Genomic DNA, 11,707 nt, shown 5'->3' on the forward strand with positions numbered 1-11,707 from the left:
GCTCAACACAGCCCAGGCCCCAGCTCAAGCCTCAGCCCAGGCATCAACTCCGGCCTCAGCTTTCCTGTGTTCCTGTCCCTGTACCTGTTCCCGCAGAGCGCCGTCTGCCACCAGTTCTGTCGGAGTGCCGTCTGCCCCCTGTTCCGGCGGAGCGCCGTCTGCCCCCTGTTCCGGCCGAGCGCCATCTGACTCCTGTGTCTGCGTGGGAAGCTCTACCTACTCCCCTGTCTCTGTAGGAGGCCCTGCTCACTCCTAGGACTCCTGTGTCTCTGTGGGAGGTCCTGCCCACTCCTGTTTCCTGGTTGGAGGTCCTGCCCACTCCCGTGTCTCCGTGGGAGGCCCCACCCATTCCCGTATCTCTGTGGGAGGCCCTGCCAACTCCTGTTTCGTCGTCAGAGGTCCTGCTGACTCCTGTGCTCTCGTCAGGGGTCCTGCTGACTCCTGTGCCCTCGTCAGAGGTCCTGCTGACTCCTGTGCTCTCGTAAGGGGTCCTGCTGACTCCTGTGCTCTCGTCAGGGGTCCTGCTGACTCCTGTGCTCTCGTCAGAGGTCCTGCTGACTCCTGTGCTCTCGTCTGAGGCCCTGCTCCGGCGTCCGAGGTCCTAGGCCGGCGTTCGAGGTCCTGCTGACTCCTGCGCTCTCGTCGGAGGCCCTGCTGACTCTGCCCACCCCTGTGTATCCGTGGGAGGTCTGGCCTCTCACTGGTCCCTGGGTTTGGTTGGCCTCCTGGCCGTCTGCCTGAACTTTCCGGGCTATGTGCCCTGCCTCCAGGCCGTCTGCCTGAAGGTCTGGTTGATTACCCCTGTGTCTATTTAGTCTCTGTGTTTCTTCCCTCCTGTGTCAGTTCATTGTATGTTGTATGTGTTTGTGGTATGTCAGTAAGTCGTCAGTTTGCTAGTGTCTCTTGTGCTTCCTCGTGGCTCCTTGTTTTGGCATTTTGATCTTTATTTCAAATAAATCCTTTCTTTTGGTTCTGCACTTGGGTCCACCTCCCGTGTTTTACTCACCGAACCGTAACACTTTAAAGGGGACATCACATTACATGCTTTGTCCACAGGGGGTGCATATCTCACAGCTGCTCTGAATTAGATATTTAGGAGTTTAATAATGATGCTGTTTGGTGAAATACTGAAGAGAAAAACTTTATTGTTTAAAATCCCTCATCTGTACCTTGTCTACTTCATCATCCTGGTATATTTTTAAAGTGTCTCAAAATATTAACAGTCTTTTAGAAATGTTGTTTTGTTTGAGCAATGAAAATATTTTCTTATAGGTTACATTATCTGGCCTGAATCAGCCCTTATCTTAACTCCAACTGTGCAAACATGGATCAGAGGTTAAAGGTCAGGGACTGTATTAGCTGAGGTGAGACCTAGCAGATACTTGCAGACCCACTTGTCACTCAAAGAGGCCACGCCCCCTAATTATACATCCCTTTAAGCCTTAATATAATGTAAACAGGTGAGTTGTATAAGTATTCAGCCCAAACAGATGAAGAGAGAAATGAGCTCCAGAGACACAAACTGTTTTTGTACCAGGATGTAAACATGTTTATTTTAACATAGAGCTCTATGGGGACTGACTCACTGCAGGAGACAGACTCTAGTGGACACTGGAGGAACTGCAGCTGTAATGTTAGACATTTTAACATGGAGCTCTATGAGGACTGACTCACTACAGGAGACAGACTCTAGTGGACACTGGAGGAACTGCAGCTGTAAAGTTCGACATTTTAACATGGAGCTCTATGGGGACCAACTCCCTGCAGGAAACAGACTCTAGTGGACACTGGAGGAACTTCGTGTGGTCTTTATTTCTTCTCCCTGCAGGCTGCAGCTTGATTAAAAACCTCCTTAAAGTGAAGTCTGCTCTCTTGGGATCATTTTTGTGGTGGGAAGCGCCATCACAGGGTTAAAGGTACAGTAGCGTGCGTCAGCTGATACGTAGCGTGACGTAACAAGGGGGAGGGGCTGGTCCTCGCGCTGGGCTTCGGTCTGCAGCTCCGTCCAGCTTCCTGCCCGCTGCTGCTGCTACTACAAACGAAGGATCATGTGCCTCTCTCTCCGGCTGTGTGAGGGCAGAGCACCAGGAAGTCATTCTCTGTTTCCTCTCCTCCTCTTCCACCTGACAGCCCGTCTCACCTCCATCTTTCCTTCGCGGATGTTAGCGCTCTGAGAGCCGAGAGAGAAGAGAGAGCCTCCCATCTCCTTCCTCCTCCTCCTCCTCCTGCCGCCGGAGAGAGCAGCTCATGGAGGCCCCGGTGGAGGAGAATGAGCCGTCCGTCGAACAGTCCCTGCCTCTGCCCACCCTGCGCCCGGCTGTGCCCCCTTACGTCACCCTGGGCCTGACTGTCGCCTACACCGTCTTCTACTCCGTCCTCTTCATCTTCGTGTACGCGCAGCTGTGGCTCGTCCTCCGGTACCGACACAAGCGGCTCAGTTATCAGACGGTGTTCCTGTCGCTGTGCCTGCTGTGGTCGGCCCTCCGCACCCTCCTCTTCTCCTTCTACTTCAGGAACTTCGTGACAGCCAACACTCTGGCTCCCTTCCCCTTCTGGCTGCTCTACTGCCTCCCTGTGTGCCTGCAGTTCTTCACCCTGAGCCTCATGAACCTTTACTTTGCACAGGTGAGTGTGCACCTGTTCAGGACACAGGGGGGCGCTGTCAACACTTACATGTTGGTGCAGACTTGTACAGCTTTCACCCCAGTGATAAGTACGGAAGCCCTAAGCAGACATATAGCAGACATTTTATTTTCCAGAGATAACGAGTACATTTAGTTTCCTCGTGATCTTGTCTTCTTTATCTCGAAATCACAGCGCTGTTGGTGAACGAATATCTGCCTGTTAGTTTTTCTATTCCATCATTTTTGTTTTTCATGATCACAAACTATCAAAGCTGCACATTTACACTCTGTAGTTTTAGACCACATTTCTACCTATTTCTACATCACTTTAAGACTTAATATAATGTTAATAGGTGTCTTATATTGAAAGCCATTTTAACACAGAGCTCTATGGGGACTGACTCACTGCAGGAGACAGACTCTAGTGGACACTGGAGGAACTGCAGCTGTAAAGTTAGACATTTTAACATTCAATTCAATTCAATTTATTTTTGTATAGCATCAACTCATAACAAGTGTTATCTCAAGACACTTTACAAAAAGCAGGTAAAATACCTTACTCTTTGTCTGTTAACATTACGAAAGAGCAGGTAAAAATACCTTACTCATTGTTATGTTACAAAAAGCAGGAAAAACACCTTACTCATTGTTATGTTACAAAGACCCGGCCTATCCATCATGAGCACTTTAGCAAAGCAGCAAAAGTTACAGTGGTAAGAAAAAACTGCCTTATTAAAAGGCAGAAATCTTCGGCCGGATCCCCGGCTCATGACGAAACAGCCTTCAGAGGCCTAGACTGCACCGGGGTTGGAAAGGGATAGGGGGAGAGATGGGATAAGACGCAGAGGGAGGGATAGGGAGCAAGGGGGTGGGGGGAGGCAAACTGTCCTATCAACAATCCGGTGGGGAGGGGGGGGGGGGGGGGGGGGGGGGGGGGTGTTCTGGCAGGCCGTCAACTAACGATCTTGAGGAGCCTAAGAGAGCTCAAGAGCTCTCAGGAAAGTAGGTGGTTAGTGACTGAGATTTACAGATAGATACATGCAGTGATATGATGTACTGTATATGCACAGAGAGAGAGAGAGAGGAGCTCAAGGTGCCAGTTCCCCCGGTAGTCTAAGCCTATAGCAGCATAAGTAAGAGCTGGTCTACACCAGCACTAACTATAAGATTTATCAAAAAGGAAAGTTTTAAATCTATTCTTAAAAATACAGACTGTGTCTGCCTCCTGGACCCCGGCTGGAAGGCGATTCCAGAGGAGAGGAGCCCGATAACTGAAGGTTTTACCTCCCATAGTACACTTAGAGACTGTAGGTACCACCAGCAGGCCTGCACTCCGGGACCGCAACGCTCTCGAGGGACAGTACGGCACTAGTAGCTCCTTAAGATAAGTTGGTGCCTGGCCATTTAGAGCTTTGTAAGTGAGAAGAAGGATCTTGAACTCTATTCTAGACTGTATAGGGAGCCAGTGCAGAGAAGCCAAGACAGGAGTAATGTGGTCCCTTTTCCTGGTTCTGGTCAGTACACGAGCTGCAGCATTCTGGATCAGTTGAAGAGTCTTTAGAGACTTGCCAGAGCACCCTGACAAAAGAGAGTTACAATAATCCAATCTGGAGGTAACAAATGCATGAACTAGTTTTTCTGCATCATTTTGCAACAGGATATTCCTGATCTTGGATATATTACGAAGGTGAAAATAGGCTGTTCTTTAAACTTGCCTGATGTGAGAGCTAAAGGACATATCTTGATCAAATAGAACTTCTAGATTCCTAACAGTGGTGCTAGATGCCAGGCTGATGTCACTAAGGACAGTCAAATCACTAGAAAAAGTCTCTCTGAGGTTCTTAGGGCCTAGCACAATAACTTCAGTCTTGTCTGAGTTAAGTAGCAAAACATTTCCGGTCATCCAGGTCCTAACGTCCTTAAGGCACGTTTCTAGCTGACATATCTGACTGGTGCCATCGGGCTTCATTGATACATAGAGCTGAGTATCATCTGCATAACAATGAAACTGTATGGAGTGTTTCCTCATAATATTTCCCAGAGGAAGCATATATAATGTAAAGAGAATTGGTCCAAACACTGAACCTCGTGGGACTCCATGGCAAACTTTAGTGTGCATAGAGGACTCATCATTAACATGTACAAACTGAGATCGGTCTGATAAGTAGGATTCAACAGTCCCTGTAATTCCAAGCAAATGCTCCAGTCTGTACAACAGGATCCGATGGTCAATGGTGTCAAAAGCAGCACTAAGATCTAACAAGACGAGCACAGAGAGAAGTCCCCTGTCTGAAGCTAGAAGTAGATCGTTTGGAACTTTAACTAGTGCAGTCTCAGTGCTATGGTGGACTCTAAATCCTGACTGAAACTCCTCAAATAAACTGTTGTCATGGAGAAAGTCACACAGCTGATTAGCTACCACTTTCTCCAGGATCTTTGAGATAAAAGGAAGGTTGGATATAGGCCTGTAGTTAGCTAGAATTCCTGAATCTAGAGTAGGCTTTTTAAGTAGAGGTTTGATTACCGCTACTTTAAATGACTGTGGTACATAGCCTGCCAGTAAAGACGAATTGATCATAACTAATATAGAGTTGTTAACTAAGGGAAAGACTTCCTTAAACAGCTTGGTTGGGATTGGGTCTAAAAGACAGGTTGATGGTTTCGACACAGAAATAATTGAATTTAGCTCTGAAAGGTCGATTGGAGAAAAACAGTCGAGACTAATATCTGGTCCTGGAACTGTCTCTGCCGTATCAGACGTATCCTCACCAGGTAAGGGCAGGAGGTTACTAATTTTGTCTCTGATGTCTAGAATTTTATTGTTGAAAAAGCTCAGGAAATCATTACTGCTGAGGGCTAAAGGAATACAAGGCTCAATGGAGCCATGACTCTCTGTCAGCCTGGCTACAGTGCTGAAAAGGTATCTAGGATTGCTTTTGTTTTCCTCGATTAGAGAGGAGTAGTAGGTAGCTCGAGCATGACGTAGAGCCTTCATATATTTTCTATGACTATCCTGCCAGAATAAACGAGATTCTACCGTTTTGGTCGAGTGCCATATTCTTTCAAAATTCTGCGACGATTGTTTTAGAGTACGGGTTTCTGAGTTGAACCATGGAGCCACTCTCTGCCGCTTGACAACCTTCTGTTTCAGGGGAGCAATCGAATCCAGAGTAACTCTCAGTGGTTCCACTGCACTATCAACAAACTGATCTAGCTGAGAGAGACTAAAGCTATCAGAAGAGTTTCCAACTGGGTTGAAACACGGTACTGAATCAAAAGCAGCTGAAATAGCTTCCTTAAATCTAGCCACAGCACTATCAGACAAACTTCTAGAGAGCACACCTTTTCCAAGCAGAGATAATTCTGGTAGGACAAAGTCGAATGTAATAAAAAAAATGGTCTGATAGAAGAGGATTTTCTAGGAAAACTGTAAGGTTTTGGATTTCAATGCCATAAGCTAAAACAAGATCCAGGGTGTGGTTAAAATGATGAGTAGGTTCGTTTACACCCTGGGTGAAACCAATAGAGTCTAATAGTGACATGAAAGCTGTGCTAAGGCTATCATTATCAACATCCACATGGATATTGAAGTCACCTACAACAATTATTCTATCACTGTTCAGGACTAAATCTGATAAAAATTCTGCAAATTCAGATAGAAACTCAGAATATGGGCCAGGAGGGCGGTAAACTACAACAACTAGAACTGGCTGAAAGGTTATTGAGACTGTATGTGAAAGACTAAGAACAAGGCTTTTAAAAGAAGAAAAATTCAGCTTTGGTCGAGGGTTAACTAGAAGACTAGAATTAAAAATAGCTGCTACACCACCACCTCGTCCGGTGTCTCGAGGTATATGAGTACAAAAATGACTGGGAGGAGTGGATTCATTCAAACTAACATATTCATCTCGACACAGCCAGGTTTCAGTTAAACAAAGTAAATCAATATGCTGATCTGATATCAGATCATTCACTAAAAGAGATTTGGATGCTAAGGACCTAATGTTCAAAAGTCTGCAGTGAATCTTCTGTTTCTTTTGCAAAATTGTATTTGTAGTCTTGATTCTAATGAGGTTTTGACGATTTACGCCTTTTTCTTCTATGTTTGGATGACTTATAAAAATGGGTCTGGACCGGGGGACAGACACAGTACCTATAGTATAACTACAGTTCGATTCAGAATTACAGCTATAGTGACTGGGAGACAGATCTAAGGGAGGCGCAGAGAAGCGTGTAAGACTGCAGCTCTGCCTCCTGGTCTGAACTCTGTGTTGTTGTCAAGGTTTTGGACTTGAACATGAACATGGGGCTCTATGGGGACTGACTCACTACAGGAGACAGACTCTAGTGGACACTGGAGGAACTGCAGCTGTAAAGGTAGACATTTTAACATGGAGCTCTATGAGGACTGACTCACTGCAGGAGACAGACTCTAGTGGACACTGGAGGAACTGCAGCTGTAAAGTTAGACATTTTAACATAGGATAGGATAGGATAATACTTTATTGATCCCCAGAGGGGAAATTCGGGCGTTACAGCAGCACAGACAAGAAAGCTCAAAAATACACATTAAACAGAATAAATAAGATAAATAAAAATAAAAATAAAAACAGGGGGTATACAGTACAAAATGAATGATGAAGTTAACTGGGGGGAATTGAGAGTTGAGACAGTATTTGCAGAGAATGACAAGATAAAGTGACAAGTGATTAAAGTGACTTGGTACTCGTAAGTAATGTAAACAGCAGAGAAGAGAGGCAGTGTTGTACCACAGTAATGCAGAGTGCAGTCATATAATATAATGTAGTATAATATAATATAGTGCAATATAAACAATATAGTGTAATATAATGAAATGTTATATAATATAGATTAGCATAATAATATAATAAAAATATATAGAATGTAGAGCTCTATGGGGACTGACTCACTGCAGGAGACAGACTCTAGTGGACACTGGAGGAACTGCAGCTACATGTTAGCTTCATTTCTTAATCCTGGAGGTTCCTGCTGGATTCTCTCTGTTGTTGATGCTCTAACAAACTTTGACATGGAAGCGTTTAGTCCTTAATACTTTTATTTATTATGATTTGATGTATTTAGTGAATCGTCCTCTTACGTCTGACTTCATCCACATATAAAAGTCAAAGCGTCTCTGGCGTGGTTTTAAAGGTTATTTTTAGATGAATGGTGTGCTGTGAGTCAGAGCAGTGATCGTCTCACTGAGTGCTCTGATCAGCTGCTTTCAGCTTCCTGTTTCTGATGAATACAGAAGTGAAACCAGGCTGTAAAAACAGAGTGACACATTTATATGATTAACGGTTTGATTTCTGTTCACAGGTTGTTTTCAAGGCCAAGTCCAAATATGCACCTGAGCTCCTGAGATACAGGTAAGAGCCCTGTCAGAGCGTCATCTCTTTATTTGACTGTTTGAGATCTCGTGTTAGGACTCAGCTTCATATAAATAATATTATTATATATAAACAACAAAGTGTCATCTCTCTTTAAATCAGGCAGGAAGCCATCTTTAGCTCTCAAAGATCCTCTATTCTCTGAGACGTTTTAACCTGTGATGATTTCATTTGATGAAAACACCCGAGTCATGGTTACGCACGCCGACTGTTCATTTATGAAAACATGGAAATCCATTTTGTTCTGACTGAAGGTCTAACCCTGAAGGTCTGACTGAAGGTCTGACCCTTGAATGTCTGACCCTGAAGGTCTGACCCTTGAAGGTCTGACTGAAGGTCTAACCCAGGTCTGACCCTGAAGGTCTGACTGAAGGTCTAACCCTGAAGGTTTGACTCTGATGTTGACCCTGAAGGTCTGACCCTGAATGTCTGACCCTGAAGGTCTGACTGAAGGTCTGACTGAAGGTCTGATTGATGGTCTGACCCTGAAGGTCTAACCCTGAAGGTCTAACCCTGAAGGTCTAACCCTGAAGGTCTGACCCTGAAGGTCTGACTGAAGGTCTGATCCTGAAGGTCTGACCCTAAAGGGCTGACTCCTGTCCCAGATCTTCTCTGATGTTGACCCTGAAGGGAGACTAAATAATCTATTTTTAGTGTTTTTGTGTGCTGCCCCCTGCAGGCTGCCTCTGTACCTGGTCTTCCTCTTCCTCAGTCTGCTCTTCCTGGTGGTGAACTTGGTGTGCGCTCTGCTGGTGAAGACGTCGTCTGCAGACGTTCACGCCATAGTGCTGGTCAGGGTGACCATCAACGACACGCTCTTCGTCCTGTGCGCCGTCTCGCTCTCAGTGTGTCTCTACAAGATCGCCAAGATGTCCCTCGCCAACATTTACCTGGAATCCAAGGTGAGGAGTCTTTTGTGCACCAATCAGAGACGTCCTCTCTGATGGCTGATCTATGTGTTCTGTTTCTATGCAGGGGACGTCAGTGTGCCTGATGGCTGATCTATGTGTTCTGTTTCTTTGCAGGGGACGTCAGTGTGCCTGATGGCTGATCTATATGTTCTGTTTCTTTGCAGGGGACGTCAGTGTGCCTGATGGCTGATCTATATGTTCTGTTTCTATGCAGGGGACGTCAGTGTGCCTGATGGCTGATCTATGTGTTCTGTTTCTTTGCAGGGGACGTCAGTGTGCCTGATGGCTGATCTATATGTTCTGTTTCTATGCAGGGGACGTCAGTGTGCCTGATGGCTGATCTATGTGTTCTGTTTCTTTGCAGGGGACGTCAGTGTGTCAGGTGACCGCCATTGGAGCCACCGTCATCCTCCTGTATGCGTCGCGAGCGTGTTACAACCTGCTCGTCCTCGCGCTCGCCAACAAGAGCATCAACTCGTTTGACTACGACTGGTACAACGTGTCCGACCAGGTCATCTCTTGTTTTGAAACGTCTGCGCTCCTATTGGCCGATCTCTTTTCTTCTGATAAAGTTTGTTTTTGTTTTTCAGGCCGACCTGCAGTCGACTCTCGGGGATGCCGGCTACATCGTGTTTGGCGTGGTCCTGTTTGTGTGGGAGCTTCTCCCCACGTCACTCGTCGTTTTCTTCTTCAGAGTTCGACAGCCGAACCAGGACCGGGTGAGCTCGCTGTGACCTCGCTGTAGCGATGCGTTTGGGGGTTGATGATGATGATCTTTTGTTTTCTCGCCCTCAGAGCGGCGCTGGTCTGCCTGGTCACGTCTTCTCTTCGAGGTCGTACTTCTTCGACAACCCGCGGCGCTACGACAGCGACGACGACTTGGCGTGGAGCGTCATGCCTCAGAACATCCAGGCCAGGTAAAAACACAGAGAGGTCAAAGGGCACGAGGTCAGCTAAGGGGGGTCTTCAGGACTGACCTTGAGAAGACGGTTAGGGTTCAGAGGTTACAGACTCCCCGTGGGGACCCAGTTCAAGGAAGAAGCTCCTGGTGGTCTCGGTTCAGAGAGGCAGATAGTGGATCCACACTTCAGCTCGGTCTCTGTGACTAAGTGGGTCCAGACTTCAGCTCGGTCCTCCTCCTTCAGAATGACCTCTGACCTCCAGTCGGTGGTTACTCTGCAGGACACCATGCCCGGCGCAGCTGGGTTCTGGTCTTGGAATGAGGAAGTAAACAACAGCCCAGCTGACGTCAAACGCCGTTACAGTGTGGCGTCCACTTCCAGTCTGAAAAAGCTGACGAGAGATTCATTTAGAGTTTCATGATTTAGAGACTCAACAAAAAGAACTGGAGATCTCTTTGTGAGGTCTGATTGAGATTATTTCTTCTGTTACGATGGACGCTGCTGTCCGTCATTTTGACCTCTGACCTGTGGGAAACAGTACGTGAGGGAGACTGGTCTGATACAGACTGGAGATTTTAACAGAATCAGAACGACATTTGGGTATTTTTGTCAAACTGAGGATCCCACGTTTGTTCTCATACTGCATGTTGGATCAATCAGAGCGAACTACTAATGTAGGAGGAGGTTTAGAGAACAGCCAGGTGTACCAGGTGTAACAGGTGTAACAGGTGTAACAGGAGTACCAGGTGTACCAGGTGAGCGTTTAATGAATTACTACCTGTTCATTTAAACTCTGTTTCATGATTTCTTTCTGCAGTCTGGCAGCCGACAGCTACGACTGGGGGAGTCAGAGCAGCGGGATCAACGCCTACGTCGGGGGAGACGACGGTCACCTCCTCCCTGCCCCTCCAGAGCACCTGGGACATTACTGACAGGTGTTCAGGAGACTCACCTGGGACGTTACTGACAGGTGTTCAGGAGACTCACCTGGGACGTTACTGACAGGTGTTCAGGAGACTCACCTGGGACGTTACTGACAGGTGTTCAGGAGACTCACCTGGGATGTTACTGACAGGTGTTCAGGAGACTCACCTGGGACGTTACTGACAGGTGTTCACGAGACTCACCTGGGATGTTACTGACAGGTGTTCAGGAGACTCACCAGGGATGTTACTGACAGGTGTTCACGAGACTCACCTGGGACGTTACTGACAGGTGTTCACGAGACTCACCTGGGATGTTACTGACAGGTGTTCATGAGACTCACCTGGGATGTTACTGACAGGTGTTCACGGGACTCACCAGGGATGTTACTGACAGGTGTTCACGGGACTCACCAGGGATGTTACTGACAGGTGTTCATGAGACTCACCTGGGATGTTACTGACAGGTGTTCACGGGACTCACCTGGGATGTTACTGACAGGTGTTCATGAGACTCACCTGGGATGTTACTGACAGGTGTTCACGGGACTCACCTGGGATGTTACTGACAGGTGTTCATGAGACTCACCTGGGTCAGGTGCCTGCACCCGATCATTTAGATTTTTACAAACAGATGTGAACTCGCTGGCTCTTCAACTTTTTACCTGTATAAAGATTTTTAATACTGCTCATCAGATGATGTTTGATTTAATGTCTTTTCATACTGTTTTTAACTTCATGATCAAACTAAGCTGCACTAACTGTTTTATTTCACACGTTGACTGAAGAATAAACCGACCAATCAGAGAGCCTGGAGTTTTGATTGGATTAGAGTCTCATGCTGCAGGTGATATGAAACATGTCTGTTCTTCAAGTTAGGGTTAGGGCAAGCCTCTGTCTTCTAGTGGTCACTAGGTGGCGCTATGAGAGGACGTC

At 46.6% G+C, this 11,707-nt stretch overlaps 1 protein-coding gene across 2 annotated transcripts; it reads left to right on the forward strand.

The window, feature by feature from the left end:
* Positions 1–1,967: 1,967 nt before the first annotated feature.
* Positions 1,968–11,578, forward strand: gpr137ba (G protein-coupled receptor 137Ba). 2 transcript variants are annotated; one of them, XM_065959359.1, is made up of 7 exons: positions 1,968–2,625; positions 7,965–8,014; positions 8,715–8,937; positions 9,311–9,457; positions 9,537–9,665; positions 9,742–9,863; positions 10,666–11,578. In XM_065959359.1, the coding sequence occupies exons 1-7, from the start codon at positions 2,248–2,250 to the stop codon at positions 10,778–10,780; spliced, it is 1,164 nt and encodes a 387-aa protein (XP_065815431.1). In that variant the 5' UTR covers positions 1,968–2,247; the 3' UTR covers positions 10,781–11,578. The 2 variants fall into 2 exon arrangements, with proteins under 2 accessions (XP_065815431.1, XP_065815430.1); XM_065959358.1 differs by having other exon boundaries at positions 9,311–9,665.
* Positions 11,579–11,707: the final 129 nt, after the last annotated feature.

This window comes from Labrus bergylta, chromosome 10 (genome assembly GCF_963930695.1).
Source record: "Labrus bergylta chromosome 10, fLabBer1.1, whole genome shotgun sequence".
Classification (NCBI taxonomy): Eukaryota; Metazoa; Chordata; class Actinopteri; order Labriformes; family Labridae; genus Labrus; species Labrus bergylta.

Bases quoted from the DNA above. Each gene is read 5' to 3' on its own strand.
- gpr137ba (XM_065959358.1), top strand. From the start codon at position 2,248: ATGGAGGCCCCGGTGGAGGAGAATGAGCCGTCCGTCGAACAGTCCCTG. The intron at 2,626-7,964 runs GTGAGTGTGCAC...TTCTGTTCACAG, and splicing joins TGAACCTTTACTTTGCACAG to GTTGTTTTCAAGGCCAAGTC. The intron at 9,864-10,665 runs GTAAAAACACAG...TTCTTTCTGCAG, and splicing joins CCTCAGAACATCCAGGCCAG to TCTGGCAGCCGACAGCTACG.